The sequence below is a fragment of the Camelina sativa genome, chromosome 17 (assembly GCF_030686135.1).
Source record: "Camelina sativa cultivar CO46 ecotype springtype chromosome 17, ASM3068613v1".
Taxonomy (NCBI): domain Eukaryota; kingdom Viridiplantae; phylum Streptophyta; class Magnoliopsida; order Brassicales; family Brassicaceae; genus Camelina; species Camelina sativa.
Window position 1 is genome coordinate 36,858,010 of NC_141896.1, and position 14,189 is coordinate 36,872,198.

General features: G+C 36.4%; 2 protein-coding genes across 4 annotated transcripts; one reads left to right on the top strand and one right to left on the bottom strand.

Annotated features, from left to right (window-relative positions):
• The first annotated feature begins 1,072 nt into the window (after positions 1 to 1,072).
• On the top strand, positions 1,073 to 3,280 carry LOC104758455 (protein TRAUCO-like). Its single transcript, XM_010481325.2, has 2 exons — positions 1,073 to 2,426; positions 2,726 to 3,280. The coding sequence occupies exons 1-2, from the start codon at positions 1,178 to 1,180 to the stop codon at positions 2,989 to 2,991; spliced, it is 1,515 nt and encodes a 504-aa protein (XP_010479627.1). The 5' UTR covers positions 1,073 to 1,177; the 3' UTR covers positions 2,992 to 3,280.
• A 528-nt stretch (positions 3,281 to 3,808) lies between these two features.
• On the bottom strand, positions 3,809 to 8,376 carry LOC104758456 (ABC transporter G family member 13). 3 transcript variants are annotated; one of them, XM_010481326.3, is made up of 9 exons: positions 8,053 to 8,376; positions 6,413 to 6,492; positions 5,841 to 6,302; positions 5,630 to 5,752; positions 5,381 to 5,542; positions 5,011 to 5,295; positions 4,655 to 4,927; positions 4,447 to 4,554; positions 3,809 to 4,366 (listed from the first exon to the last, which is right to left on the bottom strand). In XM_010481326.3, the coding sequence occupies exons 1-9, from the start codon at positions 8,237 to 8,239 to the stop codon at positions 4,010 to 4,012; spliced, it is 2,037 nt and encodes a 678-aa protein (XP_010479628.1). In that variant the 5' UTR covers positions 8,240 to 8,376; the 3' UTR covers positions 3,809 to 4,009. The 3 variants fall into 3 exon arrangements, with proteins under 3 accessions (XP_010479628.1, XP_087352375.1, XP_087352376.1); XM_087496249.1 differs by having other exon boundaries at positions 5,841 to 6,287; positions 8,053 to 8,373; XM_087496250.1 differs by having other exon boundaries at positions 6,698 to 8,373.
• Between the last annotated feature and the right edge of the window lie 5,813 nt (positions 8,377 to 14,189).

A 14,189-nucleotide genomic window follows, 5' to 3' on the forward strand; every position in this document is an offset into this window, starting at 1 on the left:
TCGAGAAAGTAAAAACAAGAGAACAAAAATCGTACACCAAAAAGAGAAGCATTTCAAATTTGACATGAATCCCTACAGCAAATCTCTAAATTTATAGTCTCTCAACTAAATATAATCATTTTAAACTTAGAATGAAATATAGATTTAAAAAAAAAAAAGATTAAATACGTAACAAAAAATGAATTTAGTCAATAATTAATTAAAAAATTGTCCCATTTCTAAATTAATAGTCTTAGTTGAAATAAATATTTTACATTTAGAATGAAAGGTAGACAAAAAGAAAAAAAAAACTTTTATGACTAATAATAAAAATTGACCTTATTTGATGATAAGACGGTCCAGTAATATAATTAGTGTCTAATATGAGCATCCAAACTCTCAAACTCATTATTTATTTTTGTTATAATAAAACAGTCAATCCAATATGAGCATCAAACGAGCAAAGAAAATAACAAAAATTATTTGAAATAATGATTAAGAAGTCAAAAAAGAACTACCGTATATTGTAGTTTCCTATTAAAAATAGAATCAAAATGACTTAATATTAGAATGATAAAACACTTCTTATTACTAAGTATTTGGATTACGAAAGAAAAAAAAATGTACTCTATTCTCACATAAAAATTACTAAGTATTTGGATTACGAAAGAAAAAAAAAATGTACTCTATTCTCACATAAAACTTATCAATGCTTTAATGTTTGCTAAGTTGCCTTTCTACAATGATATCTTTATCCGATACATTCAACTTTGATCAGTTGCATTTACTTGGCCCAAATAACTATTCTATTCTAAGACTGACACAACCTAAGATTAGTTTAAAACTGTCATTAACGAACTCCTTAATTATAATTTAATTTCTAATGCTTAATTTTTTTTGATAGGGAACTTTTAATGCTTAATAGATCAGTTGTTAGATGTCTAAACCGTTTTAAAATGAGGTTAAAAAAAAAAAAAAAAAAAACGGTTTTAAGGTTCAAATGACACCCCTACCCAAACCCTAGTTTCTTATTGGGCCTCAGAAAGCCCACATAAGTCTCCAAATTTTTTAAAAACACAAAAAAAAAAACTTCACTGTTCTTTTGCCAAATCTGCCGAGTCCCTAAAACTTTTGTCAAATCTTGCTGCGGAGTCCCACAAATCTTTGCGGTGGCACCAGAAGAAAGCCTATTGTTCCAATGGAGGATTCTCTTCAATCAAATCCCAAAGGCGAAGAAGTAGAAGTTTCGATTTCTCTTCCCGACGAACCTACCGGAACCGCTCTTCTTCTTCCCTCTGAACTCGATGATTCAGCGCCACCGGAATCATCCGCTCCAGTCGAAGAATCAATCGATACTGATTTAAAAGCACAAGTCTCAATTTCGCCTCCCGAAGAACCTACCGAAACAACTCTTCTTCCTCCCTCTGAACTGAATGATTCAGCGCCATTGGAATCATCCGTTGTAGTAGTAGTAGAGGAATCAATCGATACTGAATTAGAGAAAGCAGATGTAGCAGCTATGGATGTTGATGATTCACCCGGATCCGATTTGAAAATTGAATCCGATTCCGTCTCAGAAGAAGCTCCGACTCCTTCTTCCGATGATAACCCTAAATCACCGAAACCGGAATCTGTGGCTAATCAGAACGGTAGTGCGATGGAGGAAGACGAAGGAGATGAAGAGGAAGATGATCCACCGCATAAGAAGCTGAAGCAGTTAGATTCTATTACTTCAGTTGCTGTTAAGGAAGAGGTTGGGCCAGAGCAAGTGCAGCCATCGGAAGCAATGGTTGTGGAGGAAGCGGCGGCAACTCTGGTTGTGGCTAAGAAATCGAAATCGAAGAAGAAGAACAACAATGTTTGGGTGACGAAGAGTACACGAAAAGGAAAGAAGAAGAGCAAAGCCAACACGCCTAGTTCAGCAGCTGTAGAAGATAAAGTATTGATCACTCCGGTTCCGAGGTTTCCCGATAAGAGTGACGATACGCCAGACTTGGGAATTTGCCTTTCTAAAGTTTACAAAGCTGAGAAAGTTGAGATTAGCGAAGATAGACTTACTGCAGGAAGTAGTAAAGGGTATAGGATGGTGAGAGCTACAAGAGGAGTTGTTGAAGGAGCTTGGTACTTTGAGATTAAAGTTTTGAATTTGGGTGAGACTGGTCATACACGACTCGGGTGGTCGACTGATAAAGGGGATTTGCAGGCTCCCGTAGGGTACGATGGGAATAGTTTTGGGTTTCGGGACATTGATGGGTGTAAGATACACAAGGCTTTAAGGGAGAAGTATGCTGAAGAAGGGTATAAGGAAGGTGATGTTATTGGATTCTACATAAATTTGCCTGATGGCGAATCGTTTGCTCCAAAGCCTCCTAATTATGTGTGGTATAAAGGGCAGAGATATATTTGTGCACCTGATGCCAAAGAGGAGCCTCCTAAAGTTGTACCAGGTATGCTCTATCTATGTCACCTGTTCTATTATGTTAGTGTTCCTGTGGTGACTTTTCTGCTTTTAGTTAGTCACATATGTTTTAGGTGGACTAGAAATGAATTTTTGTTGCTTGTGATGGTAGAGGGTTTATCTTGATTTTGTAGAGAGGATGGATATTTGGTTAACATTCTTATAGATAATGGGGATTCTTCATCAATATTTACATAGCCAAATGCCTTAATTTCGTGTTTGCTTACCCTCCACATCTATGATGTAGATGGTTTCTGTGCAATTCTTGATGCCTTCCTTCTAATGCAGGCAGTGAAATATCGTTCTTCAAAAATGGTGTATGTCAGGGAATTGCCTTCAAAGATTTTTTTGGCGGTCGTTACTACCCTGCTGCTTCGATGTACACTCTCCCTGACCAGTCAAATTGTCTTGTGAAGTTCAATTTTGGCCCTGATTTTGAATTCTTCCCCGAGGATTTTGGTGGGCGTGCAACCCCGAGGCCAATGTGGGAGGTTCCATATCATGGATATAATGGTAGACTTGAAAATAATGGTTCTGATGATATGAAGAGTTAGACCAAACCGGCAGGCGTATTCTTGACAATTTAACACAGTTTTCCAAAACTAGTTACTGGTTCAGATTTGATTGAGTTTAGTTGTTACAGTCATAGGGTAGCAAATGAACAAATGAGTTCTGTACATGTCTACTCTGAAAAAAACAGGATTGTTATTCTGATTTCAGGACTTGATTTTCTTCTTACTGGATTAGCCATATTTGTTAAAGTTATTGATTGTTTGTTGTTTTTCCTTACTATGTAACTGTTCTGGTAGCCTATATTTGATTTTTTCCAAGGTTGAACCTAAACCATTTTTGCATGGTATTACACTTTTAAAAGTTTGAAGCATCTTGTCGATTGTTCTCTATCTGTTCAATCTTTCTTCAACAGACGCTTTTGTTAGCTTTGATTCTCTATTCCCTGTCAAGTGTCAACTGTACACCACAAGAGGAGATAACATGGGCATTAAGATAAATTAGACTTGCATAGCTCAAGACTCTAGCATATCTGATTCTGAAAGTTGAATATGCATGGTGGAAAGTTTTCCCCCTGTTATTGTGCTGCACAGATTTTAGGATTTGTTTCTGCTAGCTGCTGCTATCAAGAAAGGACCACTTTTATACTGTCAGGTAATAAATTTCCATACCATCTCCTGTTTATTTGAAGCTGTGTTGACCAAGGAATTGTCTTATTTGAATTCTTTATTCTCTGTGGTCGCTGATATACTCTCTCTAGAAGTTTCATCCATGCCATGGTCGCTTGTAATCTGAGCATGTAGCCATTCTTATCTCTTTAGTGCATCAGCTCTTTTGGGCAATTTATTTATTTCTGATGGATTTCATCCGCATGCTAAACAAATCTCATTACTCAGAATTTATAATATCTCTTTTTTTCCTTACACAACAGGCTACAAACAGTTTACCAAGTTTGAAGAGAGTAACATCTGACATATTGAAATATATGGACATCTGGCAAAAGGATAGCGAGCACTATATCTATCTTCCACTTATGGATATCGCATCCTGCTGTATATGCTTCTAATGCAGTGGAGAGTTAAGTCCTTCTTGAGAAGAGAGTGCATGGTTAACTTGGTATCGCTTGGAGGGGAATGGTGCCATTCTCCTGAAAGAAGGCCTTTTCCGGATATGGCTCAGAGTTCTCTTTGTGTATAACATGTGAATGATTGGGAAAACCTTTTCCCTAAACTTGAGGATGGCGAAGAAGAGAATCCTATACCCAATGAGAATCATCACCACAACAGCTAGATCCAACCACTTTGAACTTGCTGGATTTACGCCTAGAACAGTTTGAAGAATGAGCTCCCCTTTCATTTTTGGTACCAGTGGTAATGGAGAATCATACTCAACCCCGATCAGCTCATTCTTCAATGCTCCCTGCAATTTATCAGGTGTGGACATTTAGGATATCCATTTGCCAATATAGTCTGCATCTAAAGTTGAGTTAACGTGGTTACCTGTAGTGCCCATGCACCATAGTTTATGTAGGACACTGGGTATCGCCAGAACACCACAGGTAAGTCGGGGAAGAATCGGAAAAACCCCGCACTTAACACCATAATTCCCTATGAGGTGAAGAATATAGTGATTTCAGTTTAGAAAAGTCTTTGGAGATATATAGGAAAGCTGTTAGGTAAGAGAGTGAGAGACAGAGGCCGTTCTTACAATATAACCAGCTCCCAACATGACTCCCATCAAGAAGTTAGGAACTACTGAAGCTATCATCATCATGCAACTCTCCACAGTTACAATTGCACAGATGAGGTCGAGACAGTTGTAGAAGAAATGAGAACCTCCGGATTGGAACTTCACCATATAGATAGTGATTGAGCTGGTGGAGAGGCACATAAGGATTATGAAAGGTAATGAGGAGAGTAAATTAGACACAGTATATACTGCAACCCCATAGTATCCATTGAGCCTTTCTCGAGTAAACACCTGGTTTTAGGAAAAAGATGCAAAAGACATAAGATAAGTGTTAAGGTGAAGAATGAGAATTTTGTTTGCTTAACTCTTTTCACCTTCATTTCTTCAATGAAGGATTGGAAACCTCCTATTGACATGAATGTCATAAAGCCTGCCATAAATCCGCCGCAAGCTGCTGTATTCATGACATTTGAGTGGTTTCTCCCGACGTTGAAAAAGATTGACCCGACACAAATGGATAACACTATGTATACTGCAATCCGCATCCAGTAGTATCCCAAGTCTCTACACATGTTGATGAAAGATCGCTGAGTAAGTATTCTGAGTTGTCTCAACCAGTTTGTTTGACTTCCATTTTTCCTTTCAGTGACAAGCCCTTCCTGTTGCATGAGGTTAAAATTTTCTTATGAGGCTCTCATTGTATGATACATTGTAGTTTGAAGCGAAATAATAACCATAACTTACTATTGATGCTATTTCTTGAATCCTTGCTCTTGAAGCTGCTGCGTATTCTGAACACTTGAATTTTCTGACAAGTGTTGTTCTGATTTCTGCTGCTGGTATATCATCCAGGGGATCTAATGTGTTTGCAGTTTCATGTAGTTGGTAAAGAGAGAAAGAAGAATCCTGCCGATAATCAAACGGGCTAGTTCAAGAATTTTGAGTGTACTGTAAGTAAGCTCATGGAAACAAAAAGGGCAGAAGAAGGCAAACTTGGATTCGGCGAGATTCAACCAAAGTCGCTGTGACGTCGTCGAAATCTGAATTGACACAGCGAAGGAAGTGGTCAGATGGATTCCGTCTGGTGGGACAAGGGAACCCGGCTTCACCAAAGAACTGCAAAGTCGAAGCAGCAACAACACAAATGAGCATTGATGGTTGTACACTTAAAATATATAGTGCTGCCAATGCTCTGTCTTATTACCTTCGTTGCTGATTCTGCCTCTCCAAAGTAAACGGTTTCTCCTCCAGACAGCAGTAGCAGGTCATCAAAGAGAGCAAAAACCTCACCACTTGGCTGATGGATTGAAGAAATCACGGTTTTGCCACTGCTTGCTATGTTTCTGAGAATCTGAACCACGAAGAAAGCTGAAGCACTGTCCAGTCCACTGGTGGGTTCGTCTAGGAAGAGGAGACTTGGTTTGGTTAAGACCTCGAGCGCAATACTGAGCCGTTTCTTCTCACCTCCGCTTATTCCACGCAAATGCCAGTTTCCAATGGTCCTGTCTGAGCATTCTTGCAGACCCATTTCAGTGATTGTAGCTTCCACAATGTCACTGATCTCTCCTCTGGTAAGCTTTGACGGGAGTCTGAGATGAGCGGAGTAAGATATGGATTCTCTCACTGTCAAAGTTCCTAGCAACACATCTTCCTGTGTCACATAAGCCTGAGAGTTTTTCGATAGTTTCAAAAAAACATACATGATTCAGGGTTTACGACATTAATGAACCAGAGTTTGATTGCGTAAAATTAAAGCTAAAAGATAGGTTTGCTTACGACAGCACCAAAGTCAAGTCTTCTCTTCTTGCCATTGACTAGAACTTTGCCACTCATTACAACATTCCCCGCTAATCTTCCTGTAACCATCATTACCAAATTAGTTAATTTTCCAATATCATTCTAGTAAGCAGGGCTTTCTTAAATTAAATGACAAGACCAAATTGTGTGCTATTTCTTTAAACCATGTGTTACACGACCCATGAAATGATTAATGTAGTAACTATACGATAATAAGATGTTTAATCTTTGAAAATAAAATCGATTAGGAGTTTAGGACTATACGTTTTTGGATTGAACATCCCTCAATGAGATGATAGTGGTAGATTTGGAGTCGGACCAGTAACCAAACCGGGTTTAACTTCAAGTCGGTACGAAGATCCGATCGTGCAATTCTAAATTTTTGTGTCAGGATGTTTGGTGTTTGGTAGTTGGTTAACATTTAAAATCGTAATTTAATTAGAAAAGTTACTGCGAAACTTCTGAATATAGTATATAGGTTAGAAAAATGTAGCTATCAATTTATTCAATACTAGTCTAAATGTACGACGATGTAAATTTAATAAGGAGGAACAAGAAAATTGCAACAATTTCACATATATTTAGTACTCCGATGATAAACAGCTATAATGTAGAAAAAAAAATTGGTAGCTAGAATCCATAAATATAAAGTTAGAAATATCTATTTTTGTATCTTAGTGTATATGGAACTTAGATATAAATATAGCATTGTTTTTCTATATATCTATGCGTATATATGGATATGTAAATCTCTCATAAAGAACCAAATTAAATGGGTTTGTTGCAAAGTTACACAAGAGTTCATAAATTCACTTAATGTTTTAATTTCACCAAAATGGGATTATAGTGTGTACATAGTTTGTAGCTTACAAATTTAGAAGTTACATATTTATTTTTGAATAATGTATATTTACTTCCGTTAGTCGAAAAACAGATCTAGTATTGCTTCTGATTGCATATGGATTCCACCGACTGGTTAATAATCAAATATTTTAGGTCGAGTAGGACACACACACACACACACCCACACAAACACACACCTTTATATATCTAACAAATTAGCACTAATTTACAGTATTTTCAAGTTTAACTACCGAATGATAGAAATCGTTATCTATCAAATAAAAACTAAAAGGTAAGTGGACATTTTTAAAATGTAAAATTCAGTTTATGCTTTACTAAAAGTGAAAACATTTTCACATAATTATGAGAAAATTACCTAGGACAAATGGTGTTATTGTCTTTAAAAAAACAATAACGTCATGTATAAATCAATATTGTTATAGTAAACTATAGACTATCACTATAGCAACATTTTTATGCTGAATACAGAATAAAATGCTAGGTTCAAGGTGAAAAAGTCTCTTCAATGTTGGTTTCAAAGCTAAATGTAGTTGGCTGTTAACCCTTTTCCTCTTAATTATTACCTCATTCAATTGTTGATATGGTTCTCTTAACTCTTAAGGTTTAGTTTAGGTTCTAATTTATTTACCATTTAACAGATTCAAACCCTTTTAACGAAAAATAGATTTTTTGAAAAAAGGAATAAGAAACAACGAGCTAATCTTCTCACGTGAGGGTATGTGTGTGTGAGAGAGAGAGATAGAGAAAGAAGTGACCTGCTAAGGCATCAAGAAGCGTAGATTTGCCAGAACCAGAAGGACCCATAACAGCCAAGATCCTATTTGGCTCACCACAACCATTCACTCCATTCAGTAGTCTCTTTGTCGCTCCTTCACCAAAGTTTGGTATAACCACCGTAAGATCCTCCCACGCCACATACATCGCCTCCTCCGGCGTAGTCATCTATATATATATATGCTTTTGTTAGATAGATCGAACTCAAAATCAAGGGTTATTTTGTCAAAGAAAAAAAAAAAGAAACTCAAGGGTTTTAATCGTCGCTTAGAGTTTTCTTTTTCTTTGGGGGTGAAGAGTATAATGAGTGTAGGTGGTCTGTGGTCTTATTTATATAGTTAACAAAAGTTGTGCGAGTAATTAGGGTGGTCCAATTGGTTTTAAACCAATTTGAGTCAAACCGAAACTGTACCAAGGAAAGTGATTTGAAAAAAGTAGATTGAATTAGGCATAATAAATAAATAGATTCGGTTTTGTATTTTTTTTATACAATATACTTTTTTAGGTGAATAAGAAAACAACCGTATAAATTGATCATTGTTTTTTTCTATTAAAATTTAAATAAGTAAAAAGCCCAAAACCCGAAACCAAAATTCAAACCGAACTAAATGATTTTGGTTTCTATTTATTGTATGAAAACTAATCCATGTAAAACAGGAAACTGGATTAAGCAAAGTGTATGTACATTAGCATGCATGCATAGACTAAGGCATGTGACAGAATAATTGACGTTTGATGTCATATTCATGTACTCGTTGGACCCATGAGGGGTACTATATAAGTCGAGAGCTAAAGACATGCGAATGATATGAAACTCATGGGTTTCGTTTCACGGTTTTAGGAAACATACACATTATTGTAAATCACGTAAATTGATGAACATTTCTTTTCTGGCAACTATGTCCAATATTGTTTTATGATTCCGATTGGTTCGAGTGTATCAACTAGTATACCACTCCAAAAAATATGATTCAAAACCAACCAGAGAGAAAATATCATCTCCATATATATTGAGAGTCTATACGTACTACTAATCAACTCAACCTATACTTTTGGGAAGATTGATTTTTATATATATTGTGAATCTGTAATATAGATATCATATAACCAACATAGACTTATAAGACCGTATCTAAAGAACGTTTAGATAAAAAAAAAAAAGTAATCTGGTAGTTGTAATATAAAAATCTATATCTTATTTTTTGGTCAACCAAATTGTTATTTTTATTCTCTTCGTCAATCAAATATTTTTTCATCCGCCTGATTCACATGAGGTGTCATTTTAATAGATTATGTTATGAAACTTATGTACAATCTTAAACTCACATGCGCTGTTCTATCTTAAAAAGTGCTTTAATTGCACCGTACAAAATTTTGATTAGCAGCCAACATCAATGTACAACCAAAAATTCTAACCTAATAGTACTGAACCCTCCCTATAAAAAAACATGTGATTTTAGTAGCATTTACTTTTTGGTTTCAACACTTATATTGTATTTTTCCCAGCACCAAATTTAAATTCATTTTTCTCAATAAACCATACTGTTCATTCATACTTTATACACTGGTAATTACTAGTAATACATCACTGTTTGAAGTAATTCTTCAACAAAGATAGCCTCGTTTATTTTGACACAAAGGGAGTTTAAATTCACTATATTCTGAAAACCTGAACACGAAAAAGGCTACCAAATAATAAATGGAGTAATTTGCCAACTAACCAAAACAAAAAAAGTAGTGAAGAATATAGTATATTATTTTTTAAAATTAGAAAAACAGGATAAAGGGTAAATAAAATTACTATTTTGGTGTTGTGATGGTCTAATGATATTGGTGGGTGGTGTCCAGGCGTTGGTCGGAAGCAGTGGTGGCCGGTGGTGGTGGTGATGGCCGATGGCTGGAGTTAGGTGATAACCGGTGGCCGGAGTTGGGTAGTAGCCAGTGGTCACCGGAGTTGGTGGCGGCCGGTCACCGGAAGTGGTGACGGCCGGCACCAGAAGTTTATAATGGCCAATCGCTAGAGTTGATGGCGGCCAGTGGCTGGAGGTGGTGACAGTGGCCGGCAACAGTGGCGAGGGCTGGTGGCGGGCGATGGGGTGATTGTGGTGGTAGGAACACTAAACTCTAGCTAAACTAACACCTAAATTATTTATCATATCATAGGGTTAAACAAGTCAATAATACATATTACCCTGAGTATCACTTTTTAATGGTTAGAGTAATCACTCAACGAATTTTTTTTTTTTGAGTGTTATATCTGCTAAATTCCCATAATAAATAACCAAGATACTCATAAACATTACTATATTCTAAAAAAATATTTGCGTAGGCAGAGGATACTAAGCCAGATGGCTCTACGTATATACTTTTTCTGTTTTATTTTATAAGATCTTTTAGTTAAAAGTACAAAGTTTAAAAAACAATAAATGTATTCTTAGTTTTACATGAAATAATATTATTTAATATTGATTTAAAAGAGTTTGACTAATTAGAGAAAAAACTACAGAATACTAAATACAAGTAGTCATAATATATTAAAAAGCATAAAAATTTGAAAACGTCTTATAAAACAGAATAAAAATAAAAACCTAAAAGATCTTATAATTCGGAACAGATGGACTATATATGTTTCGAACCATGATGTTATGTGTCATATGTGTTTAGTTCCAATCAAAGACATAACTACGACATATCAAATACAACATTTTAACGTTTATGTCTTTTCTTAAAAAGTAAGAATTAAAGCTACAGTTAGTGTGACGCTTTTTTTCCATCGAATAATAATTTATTTAATGCTACAGCTCGTGTGACTATTTTATCTCTACTGCGAAAGAAAAACCATTACTACGGTAACTTAATAACAGATTGTTAGATAAACTTATTAAATGACTTATCTCCCTTCTTTTCCATATATATCATAACTATACTCAGTTTTTGTTTAAGAAAAAAAAAAGACAAACTATATAGTCAGTTCTTTGTGTGGTCCATATATAAATACTATAAATATCCTTATAAAATATCTGTGGAAAAATATTTAATTAATGCAAAGGATTCACATATAAAGAGCTTCTAATTTGGGTTTGATCATACATTTTTGCAGTCTATCTGTAATCTTTGTATTTGAATAATGAGTTAAGGGTTCTCGTTCTAATGACTTAATCCACTAATAGTTTATCCAAAACCCCTTGTTATGTGAAGCCATGTTCTCTTTTTCTTTTCGAAGCAGTGTTTATATAAATATAATATATGGAAATTCAATAGTTAATAGACTGTTATGAGTTTGATAGGTAATAGAGTGTCAATAAATGAAGACACAATGGACAAATAATGCAAAAAACAAAAGAAATGCTCTGTAAGTAAAGCTACTTTTGGTTGTGAGATCTGAAATAAATACAAGAGAGATATGAAAGTAAACATTCTGTACTATATATATATAGTATTATAATTTGGTAAATTTGAATTGAAACATTTGCTATATTTACTACATCTCAACTGTGAACTGCGTATCGCTGACACCTTAATTTAATTCAATCTACTTGTATAAGTCGTTGGCTTTTTATTACCATAACTTCTTAATTGTTATACTGTGGCCAAAATTGCGATGCAACCACTCCATTTTTACAATTATTACAATTTTGTGGGCTTATTAATTGTGATCTTACGGTCTAGTTGTAAAGAAGAATGTTGAAAGAACAACTTAGGGGAAAAAAAGAGAAAGAAGCTAGCGACACGAGATTGAGAGCTCTCACTATATACATATAGCATGGCTAGGTTTCTCAAAATCTGCTTTGATCCGGCGTTCCCTACCTTCCAAGTTCCAAGTTTCAAAAATAAGCTATAAGAGAATTATTTTTTTAGAAAGTTTTGAAATTAAAAAACCTTGATACGGAGGGAAAATTAACTGGTGGACTTATCCAAGTAATGATTCGGAGAGAAGACCTTCTTTTTCAAGGGAGAAGTGCCATATCTCGAGGCTAGAACGAGACCGGAAGAAGAGGTGATCCCTCAACTCATCGGCCAGACAACATAGAAGACATGCATGAAGCTGGTACATGAAGACCTTAACTCGATAACCGATCCTAGGGGGAAAGACAATCACAAGCAAGTACTCAAGTGACGAAAGTATTAATAAATAAAGAAACGGATTGAGTGGTGCAATGGGACATAATCAAGGGAGGATGGAGTCTGCACCAGATTTTTGCAGGAGGATTGAGCCATCGATGCGGCATATGTGGTCATGTGCATCCGAAAGAGAAACGCAGCCAAAAAAAAGGAAGTACATTAGAGGGCGAAGCTCTGAAGGAAGAAACGGTGAACCTTTCCCACAGTCACCAAGCAAACATGATCATCCAAAGCATACCAAACACTTGGACCAAGAGGATCCACCAGATCAACAAGAGGACCCGTTTTACACCATGTAACATCCCAAAAACGAGCTCAAAGTGTAACACCCGTCCCGCCTTATTGGCCAAGACAAGGTGTTATTCAAATGGTCCCACCAAAAAGCTTTTTTCTTTAAAATAAAACTCTTCAATCATAAAATTTTCCATGTCACATAAAGCTTTTAACCTGAGGGAAAAGATAAAAGGGTGAACACAATGACGACATTCTAATCACGTTCAACAATCAGTGCATAGCATAGAATCAGACTCCACATTTTTGACATACATCCAACAAGCATAACAGCTTCATATAATACTCTACCTGGCATATATAATCATAATAATACTTCAACCATATTTAAACATCAACATATTCATCGATACACACATTCATCAACATCGCTAAACCAAAATCTCATCAGCTTAGCATGGCACGAAACAAATCTCATGTTCGTCCAATCTCCAGGTACGAAACAAATCTCATGTTCGTCCAATTACAAGGTACAAAACCAATCTCAGGTTTGCCCATCATTGAGTCACAAAACAAATCCCATGTTTATGTCCCCAACACACAATCTCATTTCATAACACCACACAACGATCATCATGTTACACATCAACTCATCATATCATGTCATCATTCGTTATAATCATACATCTAATCATCATATCAAAGCATACAATATCAAACAATAGACATATCCAATCACATAGTTTCCAAGCCTATACAAGCAATTCATGAAGAACATGCTTAGAAAATAATCATTGTGTTTCCGCGATTACCACCCTCACATTTGCCACTTAAATGTTGAAACTCAATTCTCCTTTCCCATGTCAGACCCATACAAGCTGCAGCTCCATCTAACCTCAGTTTGCCAACCAAACATTACAATGTCACCATTTATTCTATACAAACGAGCCTCATAAACACACGGGTAACACCACAAATAACCGTTAAAATCACGATCCCACCGTTGAATATTTAGTTTGTAGTACCGTGAAGTTTCCCACCAAATCTCAGCTCGATCAGGTAAGTTTTGGACCACCAAACGCTGTTCCAAGGAGATAACCTCGAATCTGATTTCTAGAGTTGCAGGTTCGGACTGGTTCAGATATTTCTTGCGCAAGAAGCAACGAACATAACTTCTTGAATATAACTCCGATCGGACTTCCGTCAGTTGCTACGAGCTCATGGCTTGATGGTGATCATGCCAATGTTTTTATATTTCTAAACCGTTGTCACCTCCGGCGCCGATGAACCTCCAAAGATGCCTCCTCCAAACTGTTATCCCTCTCTTCTTCCTCTTCCTTATTTTCTTTTCTCCACCCTTATCTACTCCGACTTTTCTCCACCACCACCACCGAGGCTTTCCACGGCCATGACAGGAATAAACAGACCCCACCGGTATTCTCCACCACCATCGCAACGTCTCGTTCTTCCCTCTCCTTCACGACTACCGTTCTCTCCTCTTCTCCCTTTCTCTCCCTTCTCTATCTCTTCCTCCACTTCCATCTCTCGGCTCCATATTGTCGTCTTCTCTTTCATGTCCTCTCTTCTCTTTCCAACTCTCTCACAATCTTCTCTTCTCTCTTTCTTGCGGCCATGTTAGGGTTCAATACAAACTCTCTCTCCCCCCCATGTTGAATGAAGACGGCGAGTGTTTATAACACACGAATACACAAACCATTTTCGTTTTCTTCTTTAAAGGACATTGGACCTTAATGGGCTGAAACTT

Excerpts from the sequence above, each read along its gene's own strand:
- LOC104758456 (XM_010481326.3), bottom strand. The coding sequence starts at position 8,239 with ATGACTACGCCGGAGGAGGCGATGTATGTGGCGTGGGAGGATCTTACG. Across the intron at positions 5,753-5,840 it reads AGGCAGAATCAGCAACGAAG|TTCTTTGGTGAAGCCGGGTT; the intron begins GTAATAAGACAG and ends TCGACTTTGCAG. Across the intron at positions 5,543-5,629 it reads TTGAATCTCGCCGAATCCAA|GATTCTTCTTTCTCTCTTTA; the intron begins GTTTGCCTTCTT and ends GATTATCGGCAG.
- LOC104758455 (XM_010481325.2), top strand. The coding sequence starts at position 1,178 with ATGGAGGATTCTCTTCAATCAAATCCCAAAGGCGAAGAAGTAGAAGTT. Across the intron at positions 2,427-2,725 it reads GCCTCCTAAAGTTGTACCAG|GCAGTGAAATATCGTTCTTC; the intron begins GTATGCTCTATC and ends CTTCTAATGCAG.